Below are 14,400 nucleotides of genomic sequence, written 5' to 3'. Positions count from 1 at the left end.
CAGACTAGCCTATTTGGTGATTTCTAAGCCACTGGGAGACCCTGTCTCAAAAAGAGAAATAAAGACAGATAATACCTGAGGAACTACACCTGAAAGTTGTCATTTGGTCTTCTCATGCACGCATACTCATGTTCATGAATACACGTGTGCAACTGCACACACAGTAGAACCCAACACCAGGCTAATAGATATGATCCAGCATTTCAGTTACCCAGCCCTGTATGTGCTTTAGTCATCTCTTCCTCCTTGGAGCATAACACACAATAGCCACACAACAGTCATATAGCAAACGTTAAGTTTTTGTTTGAACGTAGTTACATTGTTTATTTGAAGATTCAAATATTTTATGGGTCAAGGGGGTCTACCAAACACAGCTCTCACAGTAGTGTATTTAAAACAACTGTGCACATTAAACTTGGCAGTGAGCATACTGGGGTGGGTAAAGGCGGCTGAGATGTGGAATCACAAATCTGGGTTGAGGTCCAGGTTCTGTCACTCATTTCTCAGGCCTCAGCTCTGTCTTCACAGACAGGGAATCTTTTAACTGTTTCATACAGTGTTTGCGATGTCCAAATGAGTTGATGCATGTGAAAAGACTCTGTAATGTATGTCACCATATGGGTGGGAATTGAATGAGATGAGTCACCTCCTTGCAGACTTTAAGTCTGGGACAGAGATCTGTTCCTATGTCTGGAAGCAGAAGGAACCCTTCAGAGTGTGTAGCCACTAAGCTGTCCTTGCTTCTTTGCCTGTCTCACAGTCAGAACACCAGCCACCCTTCCCCAGCAGCACCCTAATCTGCAACCCTCCCAGCTGGTCCCCCACATCTGCACTTCCCCACTTCCCCAGCCCACGTCCACACATTAGTCAGAGTTCCATGTGTCTGGTCTCTGAGGAAACTCTATCAATAGCTTCTCATGGTTCTTAAAATACAACTCAGATTTTAACAGAGGCCGTGATACTTACCTTTCCAGTCTTATATACCAATGTCTTTATCAATACATTCCAGTTGCACTGGCCTTATTTCACTTCCTAGATTATTTTAAAAGAGAGATACATGATACACAAACGGGACTCAAACTAGAAACACAAACATGAGCCAAAATTATGGTTACTTTTACCATAGTACTGAGTTAAGGAGAAAGATGGCATTGTTATCATAACAGAAAACAAAGAAGCAAACTAGGCACCTGTTGGAATTCAAAACCCTATACTGACAAACCTCTTAGTAAATGAGAAGCTGAAGAGCTTGAGATAAATGTAGCAAGAATCTCATAGGGCACACTGTATTGATACAGATGCATTACATTAAGAGTAAAGAAGGAGATGCCTACTACTCCTCTGTCCGCCTAACATACTGTGCAGTGGGACAAGGCAAGAAAAATAAAACAAGATAAATATTACAAAGAAATATTTACATGTTGTTTGCAAATGATTTAATTATCTACTAAAAGGAATCCATAAACTGGATGATGTGGTGCATGCCTGTAATCCCAGCATGCAGGAAGTTGAGGGGAGGATCATGAGTTTGAGGACAGCCTGCGCTACACAGTGGGACCCTGTTTCAAAATAGAAAAGTTCATGATCCAAGCATGTAAAAGGCCTGGGGTTTGATCCCTAACACTACACTACACTACACTACACTACACTACACACACACACACACACACACACACACACACAATATCACACATCTTGTGAAAATAAGCTGAGAGACTATTACAACTTATAAATAGGCTTACCAAGATGTTCAAACAGAGAATTAATATATAGAAATGAATGAGGTTTTATATTCATATTAAACAAAATAAAATACTATGGGAACATGATATAATCAGATAAAAAGTTCTGAATATGTGTTTCCTTATTTTCAAACAGCAAAATTGAAAATGAAATCTGGACTACTGATTAGAGGAAGTACATGTTTAGAAAGTGAACCTCAGCTTTTTTCTAATAGCTATTTCAACTGATTCAGTGGATCTACATTAAAAAGTTGAATATCCTTACACATCAAAATGCAAATCCTCTTACTTTTTGAGGAAAGAATTATGGTATTGGTGCTCTTACTTCTAAATCCACAGGGCTAACTTTTGACATCAGGCTCATACAGAACATTTTAGTAGCATTCCTTCAATGGAAGGAGAGTTCTCAGGGAGCTGAATGGCTGAGAACTCAAGATCTGCCAGAGGACAACACTCCAAGAATGCCAGTACCCAAGACCTGTGCTGTTTGAACTTAAAATGAGTTCATATTAATTAAAAGGACAAAGCAGGTTCCTCAGTTCTCAGTGGCAAGATGTGGCTAGTGGTCACATTACTCTCAGCTTAGACACAGCCAGGCACAAGGTGCTGTTGGGAAGTGCTCATCTTAAGCTTTGAATAGTCCTACGATTTCAGATCTTTTTGTATTATGAAAGATTAAGGGATGCCTGGGTTTTCTTTTGTGGCTCAAGAGACCTGCCTACTATATGTTTTTTTCTTGTCCAGAAAGGTATAATGTATTCCGCCGGGGAAAGCATCACTGTGCATGACGGAGAAAAAGGACAGGCATTAGAGTTGGATGATCCAAGTTCAAACACTGTTTGTCCTGTTGCTTGCTAATTAGTGGCCCTGGGATTCAGCCTTTCTTTCCTTTGTATATGGGGGATCACAGTGATGTATACTTTGTTAAGAGTCAAGCAGAGGAAAGATATGTAAAGAGAATGGCTGAATTCAAGCACATTTCCTAGAGCATGTCACAGCCCCTTGACTTTCATCTGCATAATGAACCATGAGCTGGGATGAAATGACCCTCCCCCAGCACCTTGTGTGCCTTGCAATTAGTTTGGAGAATATTCTCTCTCAAGTGGCTCCAAAAAACTAATTCACTCAGTACTTTGTCTAATTGGTAACTCTGAAAGACTTGGCAGAAAATTCCAGGTAGTTTGGGGTGGGGGCTCCCCAAGCACAAAATGAAACCTGTTATTTAAGGAAGAAAAAACTGTACCCTCAGACACCAGGGTTTGTAGCCACTACCCTCCCCCCCATTAAAAGACAGAGAGGAGCTGCGGGGCCTCAAGCATGTATAGGCAGCCAAGCCTGCTATTAAAAGTTGGGGTCTGCTCTTTGGGGTGTCTACTCACCTCTACATTGAGCTCTTGGATGGTTTTCTGGGAGGTGTTGTATTTGTTGATGGAGGATTCCAGGTGTGAAGTACAGACATTCAGTTCTGTCTGGAGATTCTCCTTCTCGTCTTCCAGCTTCCTCAAATGCTCTTTTGCCTGCTCTCCCATTAAATAGTAAAGCCCACCCCCACCACCAGAGAGCATGGTCAGCCTGAGACTCCTCTCCTTCCTGCCCCTTACCTCCTCCTCTGTCCTGTGGTTCCTCAGGTGTCTTCCCCTCTCCTTCTCTCCATCCCCTTCTGAGCCCCCAGGCTGCCTGTCTGTCACCCTTTAGGCTCTGGATTCACAGTCTGCTCTCTCCAGGTCCAGCCCTCTCACCATCTTTTCTTTCTTTTTTGCTTCGTGTCGCAAAGCCTCAATTTCTGCCTCCAGGGCCCTTTCCTGTTCCTTGCTCTTTTTCAGTTGTTCCCGTTTCTCCAACAGCATCCCTTTTATCTCCTGAAACTCCTCTTCCAGCTTGTTTTTGGTGTTTGTTAGTTCCCTTTGCTGAGGAAAAAACAAAAACAAACAAACAAACAAATAAAACAAAAACAAAGGTCAGGTTGCAAGATAATCTTAGACTATTATACTTTGGAAAAGAAATCCAGACAGTTCTACACAGGGAGGGGTGAGGAGGTTTGCCTTGATACTCTCTCTGTAACATCTTTCTTTGTTTAACTAAACCGATTTATTTATGGGCCCAGTTCCTATAATGTGGACCTTCTTGTCCATTAGGCCAACTCTTCACATAAAAACCTCTTTTAATAAAGTGAATCTTAGACAAGCACAAAAGAATATGTGGGAGGTCAAAGGCTGTCAAGTAATGGACAAGGACAGCCCTCCAATTCTCATCAGAAGAGCAGCAGAGGCCCAGGACATAGGTCAGTGGGCAAGCATTGACTGCAAGCAAACAGGAATCGGCCAACCCTGGTTTGAATGAAAATGTCCCTCACAGGTTCCTGCATTTGAACACTTGGTCCTCAGTTGTTAGCACTGTTTGGAGTGGTGTGGGTGACAGGAAATGTGGTCTTGCTGAGGGGAGTATGTCACTAGTGACTGGGCTTTGAGAATTTAAGGTCTTGTCCTATTCCTGCTTTGTGCTCATGGTTCAAGATATGACTCACAGCATCCTTCTCTAGCCAGTGTGCCTACCAAATTCCTGTCCCCAACCCCATGATGGACTCTAACCCTCTGCAACATAAGCCCAAGTAAACTCTTTCTTCTCTAAGTTTCCTTGGTCATGATGTTTTATCACAGCAATAGAAAAGCAACTACTATTACAACAACCTACACTGTCCTCTGGTTACTTTTAAGCTTAATCCTTGAAAATGCATATGACCAGTCATGGGAACTGGTCAGGAGTGGCTGGGGTAACAGTCTAACACAAGTTCTGGGACTTAATAAAGACTGACTTGCACCTTTCCGCCGACCCATCAGCAACTAGGTGAGTGACCCCCTGCTTTTACCCAACTCCTGTCCAAAGCGCCATTCACCCAGATCTCCCAGGCTTGTCCCTGCTTGAAATAGACATGCCCAGGCAAGGAGGAACTCCCTGAATCTGGGTACAGGCCACTCTTCCTTCCCTTCCTGCCGACTGATCCGCAACGAGGTGAGTGATCCACCGCTCTTAACCAACTCCCTTCAAAGCCCCATCCACCCCAATCTCCCCGGGCCTGCTCCTGCTTGGGGTAGACCTGCCCAGGCAGTGAGGAACCTCCAGAGCCTGGAAACACCCCACTCTTACTTCCTGTCCCACCCCCACACACCCGATCCCTATGGAGGCCTAACTCCTTCAGAGTGAGGAGACTACCAGGAGAGGCAAGACCATCCAGAGCTTCGGACATTGAATTCCTGGCCCACACACACTACTGTGTAACAAGAGGAGATAGAGAGACCCCCACCTGCACTCACTGGAAAAAGATATGGGAAGAAGACAGAATAAGAACTCACTCAACAACAGAAAGACCAATATGACACCACCAGAATCTAGGGACTCCACTCCAGCAAGATCTGAAAAGCCCAACACAGTGCATGAAGAAGAGATGGACCTCAAAAATTATCTCAGCAAGATGATAGAGACCTTCAAAGAGGAAACAAGAAAATCCCTTAAAGAAATAGAAGAAAAAGCAAGCAAAAAATTACACAAAATGGAGGAAAAGACAAACCAAAAAATTCAAGAAATAAACAAATCTCTTAAAGAATCTAAAGAAACCCAAGTTAAAACAACCAAACAAGTGAAGGAAGCTCTTGAAACAGTTCAAAGTATGAAAGCTGAATTAGATACAATAAAGAAAACACAGAATGAGGCGATGCTGGAAATGGAAAGACTGGATAAACAACCAGGAACTAAAGACATGAGTATAACTAATAGAATCCAAGAGACAGAAGAGAGAATCTCAGCTATTGAGGACTCACTAGAGGATATACATTCATTAACCAAAGAAAACCTCAAGTCCAACAAATCCCTAACACAAAATATCCAGAAAATATGGGACACCATGAAAAGACCAAACCTAAGAATAATAGGTGTAGAAGAAGGTGAAGAAACACTGCTCAAAGGTACAGAAAACATACTCAACAAAATCATAGAAGAAAACTTCCCCAACCTACAGAAGGATATGCCTATGAAAGTACAAGAAGCTTACAGGACGCCAAACAGACTGGACCACAAAAAGAAGTCCTCCCGACACATAATAATCAAAACTCCAAATCTACAGAATAAAGAGAAAATATTAAGAGCAGCAAAGGAAAAAGGTCAACTAACATATAAAGGCAAACCAATTAGAATCACACCCGACTTCTCGATGGAAACTCTGAAAGCCAGAAGGTCTTGGATAGATACCCTACAAGCACTAAGGGAGCATGGATGTCAACCCAGACTACTGTACCCAGCAAAACTTTCAATCACTATAGATGGAGAAAACAAGATATTCCATGACAAAAACAGATTTAAACAATACATATCCACAAATCCAGCACTACAGAAGGTTCTGGAAGGAAAACTCCAACCCAACGAACATAACTACATGCACAAAAACACAGGCAATAGATAATATAATTTTACCAAACACAAAAAGCAGCAGGAGGGTGAAATCCACACACAATGACACCACCAACAATAAATCCAAAACAAACAAGAACCAACGAACAATGGACATTAATATCCCTAAATGTCAATGGTCTTAACTTACCCATAAAAAGATATAGGCTAACAGAATGGATACGAAGACAGAATCCATCCTTCTGCTGTTTACAAGAAACACACCTCAACTTCAAAGACAGGCGATACCTCAGAGTAAAAGGATGGGAAAAGATTTTCCAATCAAATGGGCTCAAGAAACAAGCTGGTGTAGCAATCCTAATATCTAACAAATTGGACTTTAAACTAAAATCAATCAAAAGAGATGAAGAAGGGCATTTCATACTCATCACAGGAAAAGTCCATCAAGATGAAATCTCAATCCTGAACATCTATGCCCCAAATACGAAGGCACCCACATTTGTGAAAGAAACATTACTAAAGCTCAAACCACACATAAAACCACACACACTTATAGTAGGAGACTTCAACACCCCCTTTACGCCACTAGACAGGACCACCAGACAGAAACTTAACAAAGAAACAAAGGATCTGAAAGAAGTTATGACCCAACTGGGGTTAACGGATATCTATAGAGCATTCCATCCAAACTCAAAAGAATATACCTTCTTCTCAGCACCACATGGCACCTTCTCTAAAATTGACCACATAGTAGGCAACAAAGCAAACCTCCATAGTTACAAAAGAATTGAAATAACCCCCTGTATCTTATCAGACCACCATGCATTAAAGCTAGAATTCAGCAACAATACAAATGGCAGAAAACCTGCAAACTCTTGGAAAATGAATAACACCCAATTGCACCATTCCTGGGTTGAGGAAGAAATAAAAAAAAACAAATTAAAGACTTCCTAGAATCTAATGAGAATGCAGACACAACATACCCAAACTTATGGGACACTCTGAAAGCAGTGCTAAGAGGCAAGTTCATAGCACTAAGTGCCCACATGAAGAAACTGGAGAAAAGTCACATTAGAGAATTGACAGAACAACTGAAAGCACTAGAGCAAAAAAGAAGCAAACTCACCAAGGAGGAGTAGACGCCAGGAAATAATCAACCTGAGAGCTGAAATCAATAAAGTAGAAACTAGGAAAACATTACAAAGAATCAATGAAACAAAGAGTTGGTTCTTTGAGAAGATCAACAAGATAGACAAACCTCTAGCCAAACTAACCAAAAGGCAGAGAGAGAGAGCATGCTAATTAACAAAATCAGAAACGAAAAGGGGGATATAACAATGGACACTGTGGAAATCCAGAGAATCTTCAGGTCATACTTTGAAAACCTGTACTCCACAAAATTCGAAAATCTAATGGAAATGGACAGTTTTCTGGATAAATATCACTTACCAAAATTAAACCAAGATCAGATAAACAGTTTAAATCGACCCATAACCCCTAATGAAATAGAAGCAGTCATCAAAAGCCTCCCAACCAAAAAAAGCCCAGGGCCAGATGGCTTCACTGCAGAATTCTACCAGAAATTCAAACAAGAGCTGATACCAGTACTCCTCAAACTGTTCCGCACAATAGAAGCAGATGGGATATTGCCAAACTCTTTCTACGAGGCTACAATCACTTTGATACCCAAGCCACACAAAGATAAGACTAAGAAAGAGAACTACAGACCGATATCCCTCATGAACATCGATGCTAAAATACTCAATAAAATATTGGCAAATCAAATCCAAGAACATATCAGAAAAATCATCCACCACAATCAAGTAGGGTTCATCCCAAGGATGCAAGGATGGTTCAACATACGAAAAACCATCAACGTAATCCACCATATAAACAAACTGAAAAAGAAAAACCACATGATCATCTCACTAGATGCTGAAAAAGCCTCTGACAAAATCTAACATCCCTTCATGATAAAAGATCTTGGAGAGAACAGGAATAACAGGAACATATCTAAACATGATAAACGCAATATACAACAAACCAATAGCCAACATCAAACTAAATGGAGAGAAACTCGAAGCGTTTCCTCTAAAATCAGGAACAAGACAAGGCTGTCCACTCTCTCCATACCTCTTCAATATTGTACTTGAAGTTCTAGCTAGAGCAATAAGACAAGAACAGGGGATCAAAGGGATACAAATTGGAAAGGATGAAGTCAAACTTTCACTATTTGCAGATGACATGATAGTCTACATAAGTGACCCGAAAAACTCTACCAGGAAACTCCGACAGCTGATAAACACTTTCAGAAAGGTAGCAGGATACAGAATTAACTAAAAAAAATCTGTAGCCCTACTGTATACAGATGATAAACTCAATGAGAAAGAAATCATGGAAACATCACCTTTCACAATATCCACAAGCAACATAAAATATCTGGGGGTAACACTAACCAAAAAAGTGAAAGACCTGTACAATAAGAACTTTGAGACTTTAAAGAAAGAAATTAAAGAAGATACCAGAAAATGGAAAGATCTCCCATGCTCTTGGATAGGTAGAATTAACATAGTAAAAATGGCAATCCTACCAAAAGCAATCTACAGATTCAACGCAATCCCCATCAAAATCCCAACACAGTTTTTCACAGACATTGAAAGAACAATACTCAACTTTATATGGAAAAATAAAAAACCCAGGATAGCCAAAACAACTCTTTACAATAAGAGATCTGGAGGCATCACCATCCCTGACTTCAAGCTCTACTATAGTGCCATAGTTCTGAAAACAGCTTGGTATTGGCACAAGAATAGACAGATAAACCAATGGAATTGAATTGAAGACCCAGATATTAACCCATGCACCTACGAACACCTTATTTTTGACAAAGGTGCTAAATCTATACAATGGAAAAAAGATAGCATCTTCAACAAATGGTGCTGGCACAATTGGATTCGGACATGCAGAAGATTGCAGATTGATCCATACCTGTCACCATGCACGAAACTTAAGTGCAAATGGATCAAAGATCTCTCCATAAATCCAGCCACACTGAATCTTCTAGAAGAGAAAGTGGGAATTACCCTTGAACAAATTGGCACAGGAGACCGATTCCTGAACATCACTCCAGAAGCACAGACACTGAGGTCTGCAATCAATAAATGGGACCTCCTGAAACTGAGAAGCTTCTGTAAGGCAAAGGACACAAGTCAGTCAGACAAAACGACCACCCACAGAATGGGAAAAGATCTTCACCAACCCTGCATCTGACAGAGGACTGATTTCCAAAATATACAAGGAGCTGAAGAAGCTAGCCACCAAAACACCAAACAATGAAATTAAAAAGTGGGGTGCAGAACTAAACAGAGATTTTTCAACAGAGGAATCTGAAATGGCTGAAAGACACTTAAGAAAGTGCTCAAAATCCTTGGCCATCAGAGAAATGCAACTCAAAACAACTCTGAGATACCACCTCACACCTGTCAGAATGGCTAAAATCAAAAATACCAATGACAACCTATGCTGGAGAGGATGCGGAGAAGAAGGAACACTCCTCCATTGCTGGTGGGAGTGTGAACTTGTAAGACCATTCTGGAAATCAGTATGACGGTTGCTCAGAAAAATGGGAATCAATCTACCTCAAGATCTAGCCATTCCTCTCTTGGGTATATACCCAAATAGTGCTTGTTCATACAACAAGGACATATGTTCAACCATGTTCATAGCAGCATTGTTTGTAATAGCCAGAACCTGGAAGCAACCTAGATGCCCCTCAACTGAAGAATGGAAAGAGAAAATGTGGTACATTTATACAATGGAGTACTACTCAGCAGAAAAAAGCAATGGAATCTTGAAATTCACAGGCAAATGGATGGAACTAGAAGAAACCATCCTGAGTGAGGTAACCCAATCACAAAAAGACAAACATGGTATGTACTCACTCATATATGAATTTTAGACATAGAGCAAAGGATTACCAGCCTATAATCCTCTTCACCAAAGAAACTAGAAACCATGAATGACTCTAAGGGATAAATGGACCCCAGGAATGGAAGTGGCATGAACTCCCGAGCTAATTGAGAGCATGAGGGTAGGGGAGAGGGTGCTGCCACAATAAGAGCACAAGAAGAAGAGTAGAGGAGAGGAAATGGAGGAGCAGAGATATTGAGTAGGGGGAAGAATAGAGGAGAGAGAGCAGGATGAGAGATACCATATCAGAGGGAGCCACTATAGGTCTGAGAAGAGATCTGGAACTAGGGAGATCTCCAGAGACCTACAAGGATGACACGATCTGACAGTCCAGGCAGTGGAGGAGAGGATAGCCTAGAAGCCCTTCCCCTAGAATGAGATTGATGACTACTCTCTCTGCTATCCTAGAGCCCTCATCCAGTGGCTGATGGAAGCAGAGACAGACATCCACAGAAATACACTGAGCTGAAATCTGGAACCTAGTTGAAGAGAGGGAGGAATGAAGATCGAAGGGGTCTGTACCAGGTTGGAGAAACCCACAGAAACAGTTGGCCTGAAAAAGGGAAAGCATATCGACCCCAGACGCTGTCTGGGAGGCTAGTGCAGGACTGATCCAGCCCCCTGATCATGGATGCCAATGGGGAGGCCCCTGCACTCCGGGGAGCCTCCGGAGGTGGACTGGCATTTTTCCCTGGTGTGTGTGTGTGTGACTTTGAGAGCCCATCCCACATGAAGGGATGCGCTCTGTCTCTGGACACATGGGGAGGGGCCCAGGCCCAGCACAAGAAGATTTGGTGGACTTTGTGGAGCCCCTGTTGGGGGCCTTATCCTGCCTGGGGAGTGGTGGGTGGATGGGGTGGGGGGTAGGTTGGAGGTGGGGTTGGGAGTGAGGGGAGGGAGAGGGAGAGGGAGAGGGGACTTACATGTGAAATAGGCCTGTTCCCTAACTTGAATTAATAATAAAAAAAAAAGGGAAAAGAAAAAAAAAAGAAAAAAAAAAGACTGACTTGCTTAGCCTCATGCAGGACAGATAGTGGAGGTGGCCGTCTGCGTGCTCTCTTACCTTTTGCTCAGAAAATTTGGCACTATCAAGCAAGTTGTTTAGTCTTCTTTCATCCTCATCTAGTGTCTTTTGGAGAAGCATGTTCTCCTTGTCGGAATTTGCAAGCTTCCTCTGGCCCTCATTGAATCTTGAGGTCAGGTCCTCTATCTGTTTCCTACAGCAAGGTGACCAAAAGATGAGCTTTAGGGCCTGTGTTGATGGATTGTGGAGCTAGTCCCACCCCAGGGCCTGCCATGTCACTGTCCCATTTCTGCACGGCTGCCAACCTGTGGTCCATCTGTGTACCTGTTGCTTGCTAGTTCCTCTTCAGCTGCCACAGACTCCATCTGCAGCTTCTTCACCTGCTTCTCCAGATTCTTGATGGTATCTTCCTTCTGCTTGTCCTGGAAAAGGCAGTTCTCGATCTTCCGCTGAGATTCCTCTAGGTTGCTTCTAGCCTGATGTGCTTCCTCCTTACAATGGGCTAGATTCTGATCTGAGGAAGCCAAGGAGGCCTCCGTGTGAGAGGCAGCACACTGGCCTCAGTCAAGACTACAGGAGACTAAGTCTTTTATCCTGTGACATTCTTTAGTCCCCAACCTGCCCTTGCCTCTTCTGATGCCATCTGCTAAATTGTCTTCTACTACCCTTCAACTTTGAATTCCTTCCTGACTAATATTTAAATGAATTGGTAGAAATTGTTCCCTTCCATTTAATTCTGTCATTGGGGACAAATCCTGGTCCTCAAGGAGTTTATTCTGGTGAGCACTATGATTAGCCACCCCTTATAGAGAACACTGAAATTGTATTTATTGATTTATTTTTTGGTGCCAGGAACTAAGCACATGCAAAGTGCATGTTCTGCCACCGTGCTACACCCTGGCCTGAGAGTTAAACTCACACTGCCATGAACTCAGCAGTGAAAGCTGTGGGTAAACTTGTGAGGAGGGAGACAAGTTGATTCAGCCTGAGAAGAAGGATGAGTGTGTTTTGGGGACGGCTTGTTGGAACAAATGCGCTGTGACGGGAATGTGGAGTGAGCATGTGGCTGAAGATGGGAGGTGAGTTGAGTGGGAATGGAAAATGGGAGGGATGGCAGGCTGCAGATGAACAAAAAAGTGGATCAGAGGGAGCTCAGAAGAATTGACAGTATAAGAGAATGTTTAGACTTGAAGCAGTAAACAGAGACCCGTATAAGGGAAAGAGCGTATTAGGAAAACCACAATGTAAGTTGGACATGGTGGTGTATTTTGGAGGCAGAGACAGGAAGTGCTCCACAGGACCAACCTGGTCTACATAGTGAGTTGCAGACCAGCCCGAGCTACATAGTGTGACCATCTCAAACAAACAAAAACAAACGAGTGCATTCAATTAGAGATGATTTCCAGCAATAGCCTTTCACCCCCCTGCCTGCTGTCATCGGGAATCATTTTGGTGGAGTGTGCTTCCTCACTCCATAGGTGTTCTTCAAACACCATCTCTCATCCCTTCCTTGAACTGTCCTGGTAGACCAGAAGAAAGATAGCATCACTGAAGAAGTGACCATACATTTTGTAAAAAGGAGACTTGAGGATTACACACACACACACACACACACACACACACACACACACACACACACACACACAAAGAGTTTACTTTTTAGAAAAGCCAAGAGGGTGAAGCAGGTTGCTGAAGGGATGCTGTCTTTCCAAGGCAGGACTGAGCACAGCTGCACAGCTACCAAGAGGACTCTAAGGAAGCTACAGAAAGAGGAAGCTCATTAAGGAATGGGACTAATACGGTTTGATCAAGCAAGACCTCCTGAAGCAGTGGCCCTGAAGCGAGGCCCAGTAGCCTTGCAGACTACTACAGCCAGGATTTGGCCAGGTTGCTGAGTTTTCTCAGTATGCCATGGTATTGACAGCACCCCCAAAGAGCAGGAAGCAGTTTTGAGAGAATGATTCCCAAATTCCTAAATATTGTTTATAAATGTTTGTTTTCGTTTAAATGGGATTGGTTATAAATGTTTAATGATCACAGCCAATTTCTTTTTAAATGAAAAAAAGGGAATATGATATAGAAATGAGTACTTTGCTTTGGTATGGATTTTGGTTTATTGATACAAATTTAAGGTCAATTTTGTTATATGTGTATTTCTTCTCTTGTTTAGGTATTATGTTTATACAGAGCATTAAAAATATAATGTATAATTAAATAAAGATTATATATAGTCACCTATAATAATCAAAACTTATAGTTATGTTAGTTAAGTTTTCTAGATATACGGAGATATATTTGAGATGGTTAGATATCCTTCAAACCTTTCAAAGACCTATAGAATATGGAATTTAAAATGGTTTAGGGTTTTTCATGACAGTGAGACACAACTGCTCCTGGCAACACCAATTACTTCAGAGAGGAAGAAACTCATTATGGAGTTTGCCTTCAACATGGCAGAAATAGCCATTTGGGTAAGAAATTGCTCTTGCCTGGACTGTTTGTATGCTGTATAAACTAGACATGCAGGACCCACAGGAAAGTGACTGCTGAATTTACCAAAACAAGAGGGGACAATCCTGTAGGGTTCCTGCTTCATGGAAGAGTCTGCCAGACATTCTGCAGGATGCAGAGAAAAATGACTGACAAATTGCCAATACAGGTGGACAGTTTAAACTTTCTTACTTCACTGAGAAGTCTGCCAGATACACTATGGCCTATGGGCTGAAGATGGATGCTCCAACATTACAGAACTTCAGGTGATGTCTCTGCTGTCAATTCTAGAGTTTATATATTATCCTTCTGAGGTCTTTGATGGAGTTGAAGACAGATAGTTATGGTTATGGTTTTCCTTAGTTATGATAAAAATAAGTTACATATAAAACTTTAGACTCATAAAGATAGGATAGATAATAGAATATTTTCTTTAAATTCTGCCAAGTGTTAATGGACTAAATATTGTTAACTTAGTTCTTGCTTGATAATTGTTCTGTTATATATACTTTTACTATGTTAAAGTTAAAACCTTTCTTTTTATTTAGACAGAAAAGAGGAGATGATGGGGGAAGTCCTTCTGTATATATGTTTCTCTTGTTGGTTGATGAATAAAACACTGATTGGTCAATAGCCAGGCCAGAAGATAGGCAGGGCTATGAGACCAGGAGAAGGCTGGGGAGAGGAAGGCAGAGAGAGGCCGTGGATAGATGCTGTGTAGAGACCAGGAAGATAGGACTCACCAGGCATTCTCTGGTAAGATAAGACCATGAA

At 41.9% G+C, this 14,400-nt stretch overlaps 1 protein-coding gene across 1 annotated transcript in view; it reads right to left on the bottom strand.

Moving 5' to 3' along the window:
* The window catches only part of Pmfbp1 (polyamine modulated factor 1 binding protein 1), a 66,028-nt gene that overhangs the window by 6,321 nt on the left and 45,307 nt on the right, over positions 1-14,400 (bottom strand). Inside the window, exons 10-13 of the mRNA XM_027406115.2 lie at positions 11,461-11,650; positions 11,176-11,329; positions 3,482-3,649; positions 3,122-3,259 (exon numbers count right to left, since the gene is read on the bottom strand). Coding sequence (XP_027261916.1) covers positions 3,122-3,259; positions 3,482-3,649; positions 11,176-11,329; positions 11,461-11,650 — 650 coding nt within the window. The remainder of the gene's footprint in view (positions 1-3,121; positions 3,260-3,481; positions 3,650-11,175; positions 11,330-11,460; positions 11,651-14,400) is intronic.

The sequence above is a fragment of the Cricetulus griseus genome, chromosome 3 (genome assembly GCF_003668045.3).
Source record: "Cricetulus griseus strain 17A/GY chromosome 3, alternate assembly CriGri-PICRH-1.0, whole genome shotgun sequence".
Taxonomy (NCBI): Eukaryota; Metazoa; Chordata; class Mammalia; order Rodentia; family Cricetidae; genus Cricetulus; species Cricetulus griseus.
The sequence above is the reverse complement of the archived record's forward strand: the minus strand, read 5'-3'. Positions and strand labels throughout refer to the sequence as shown.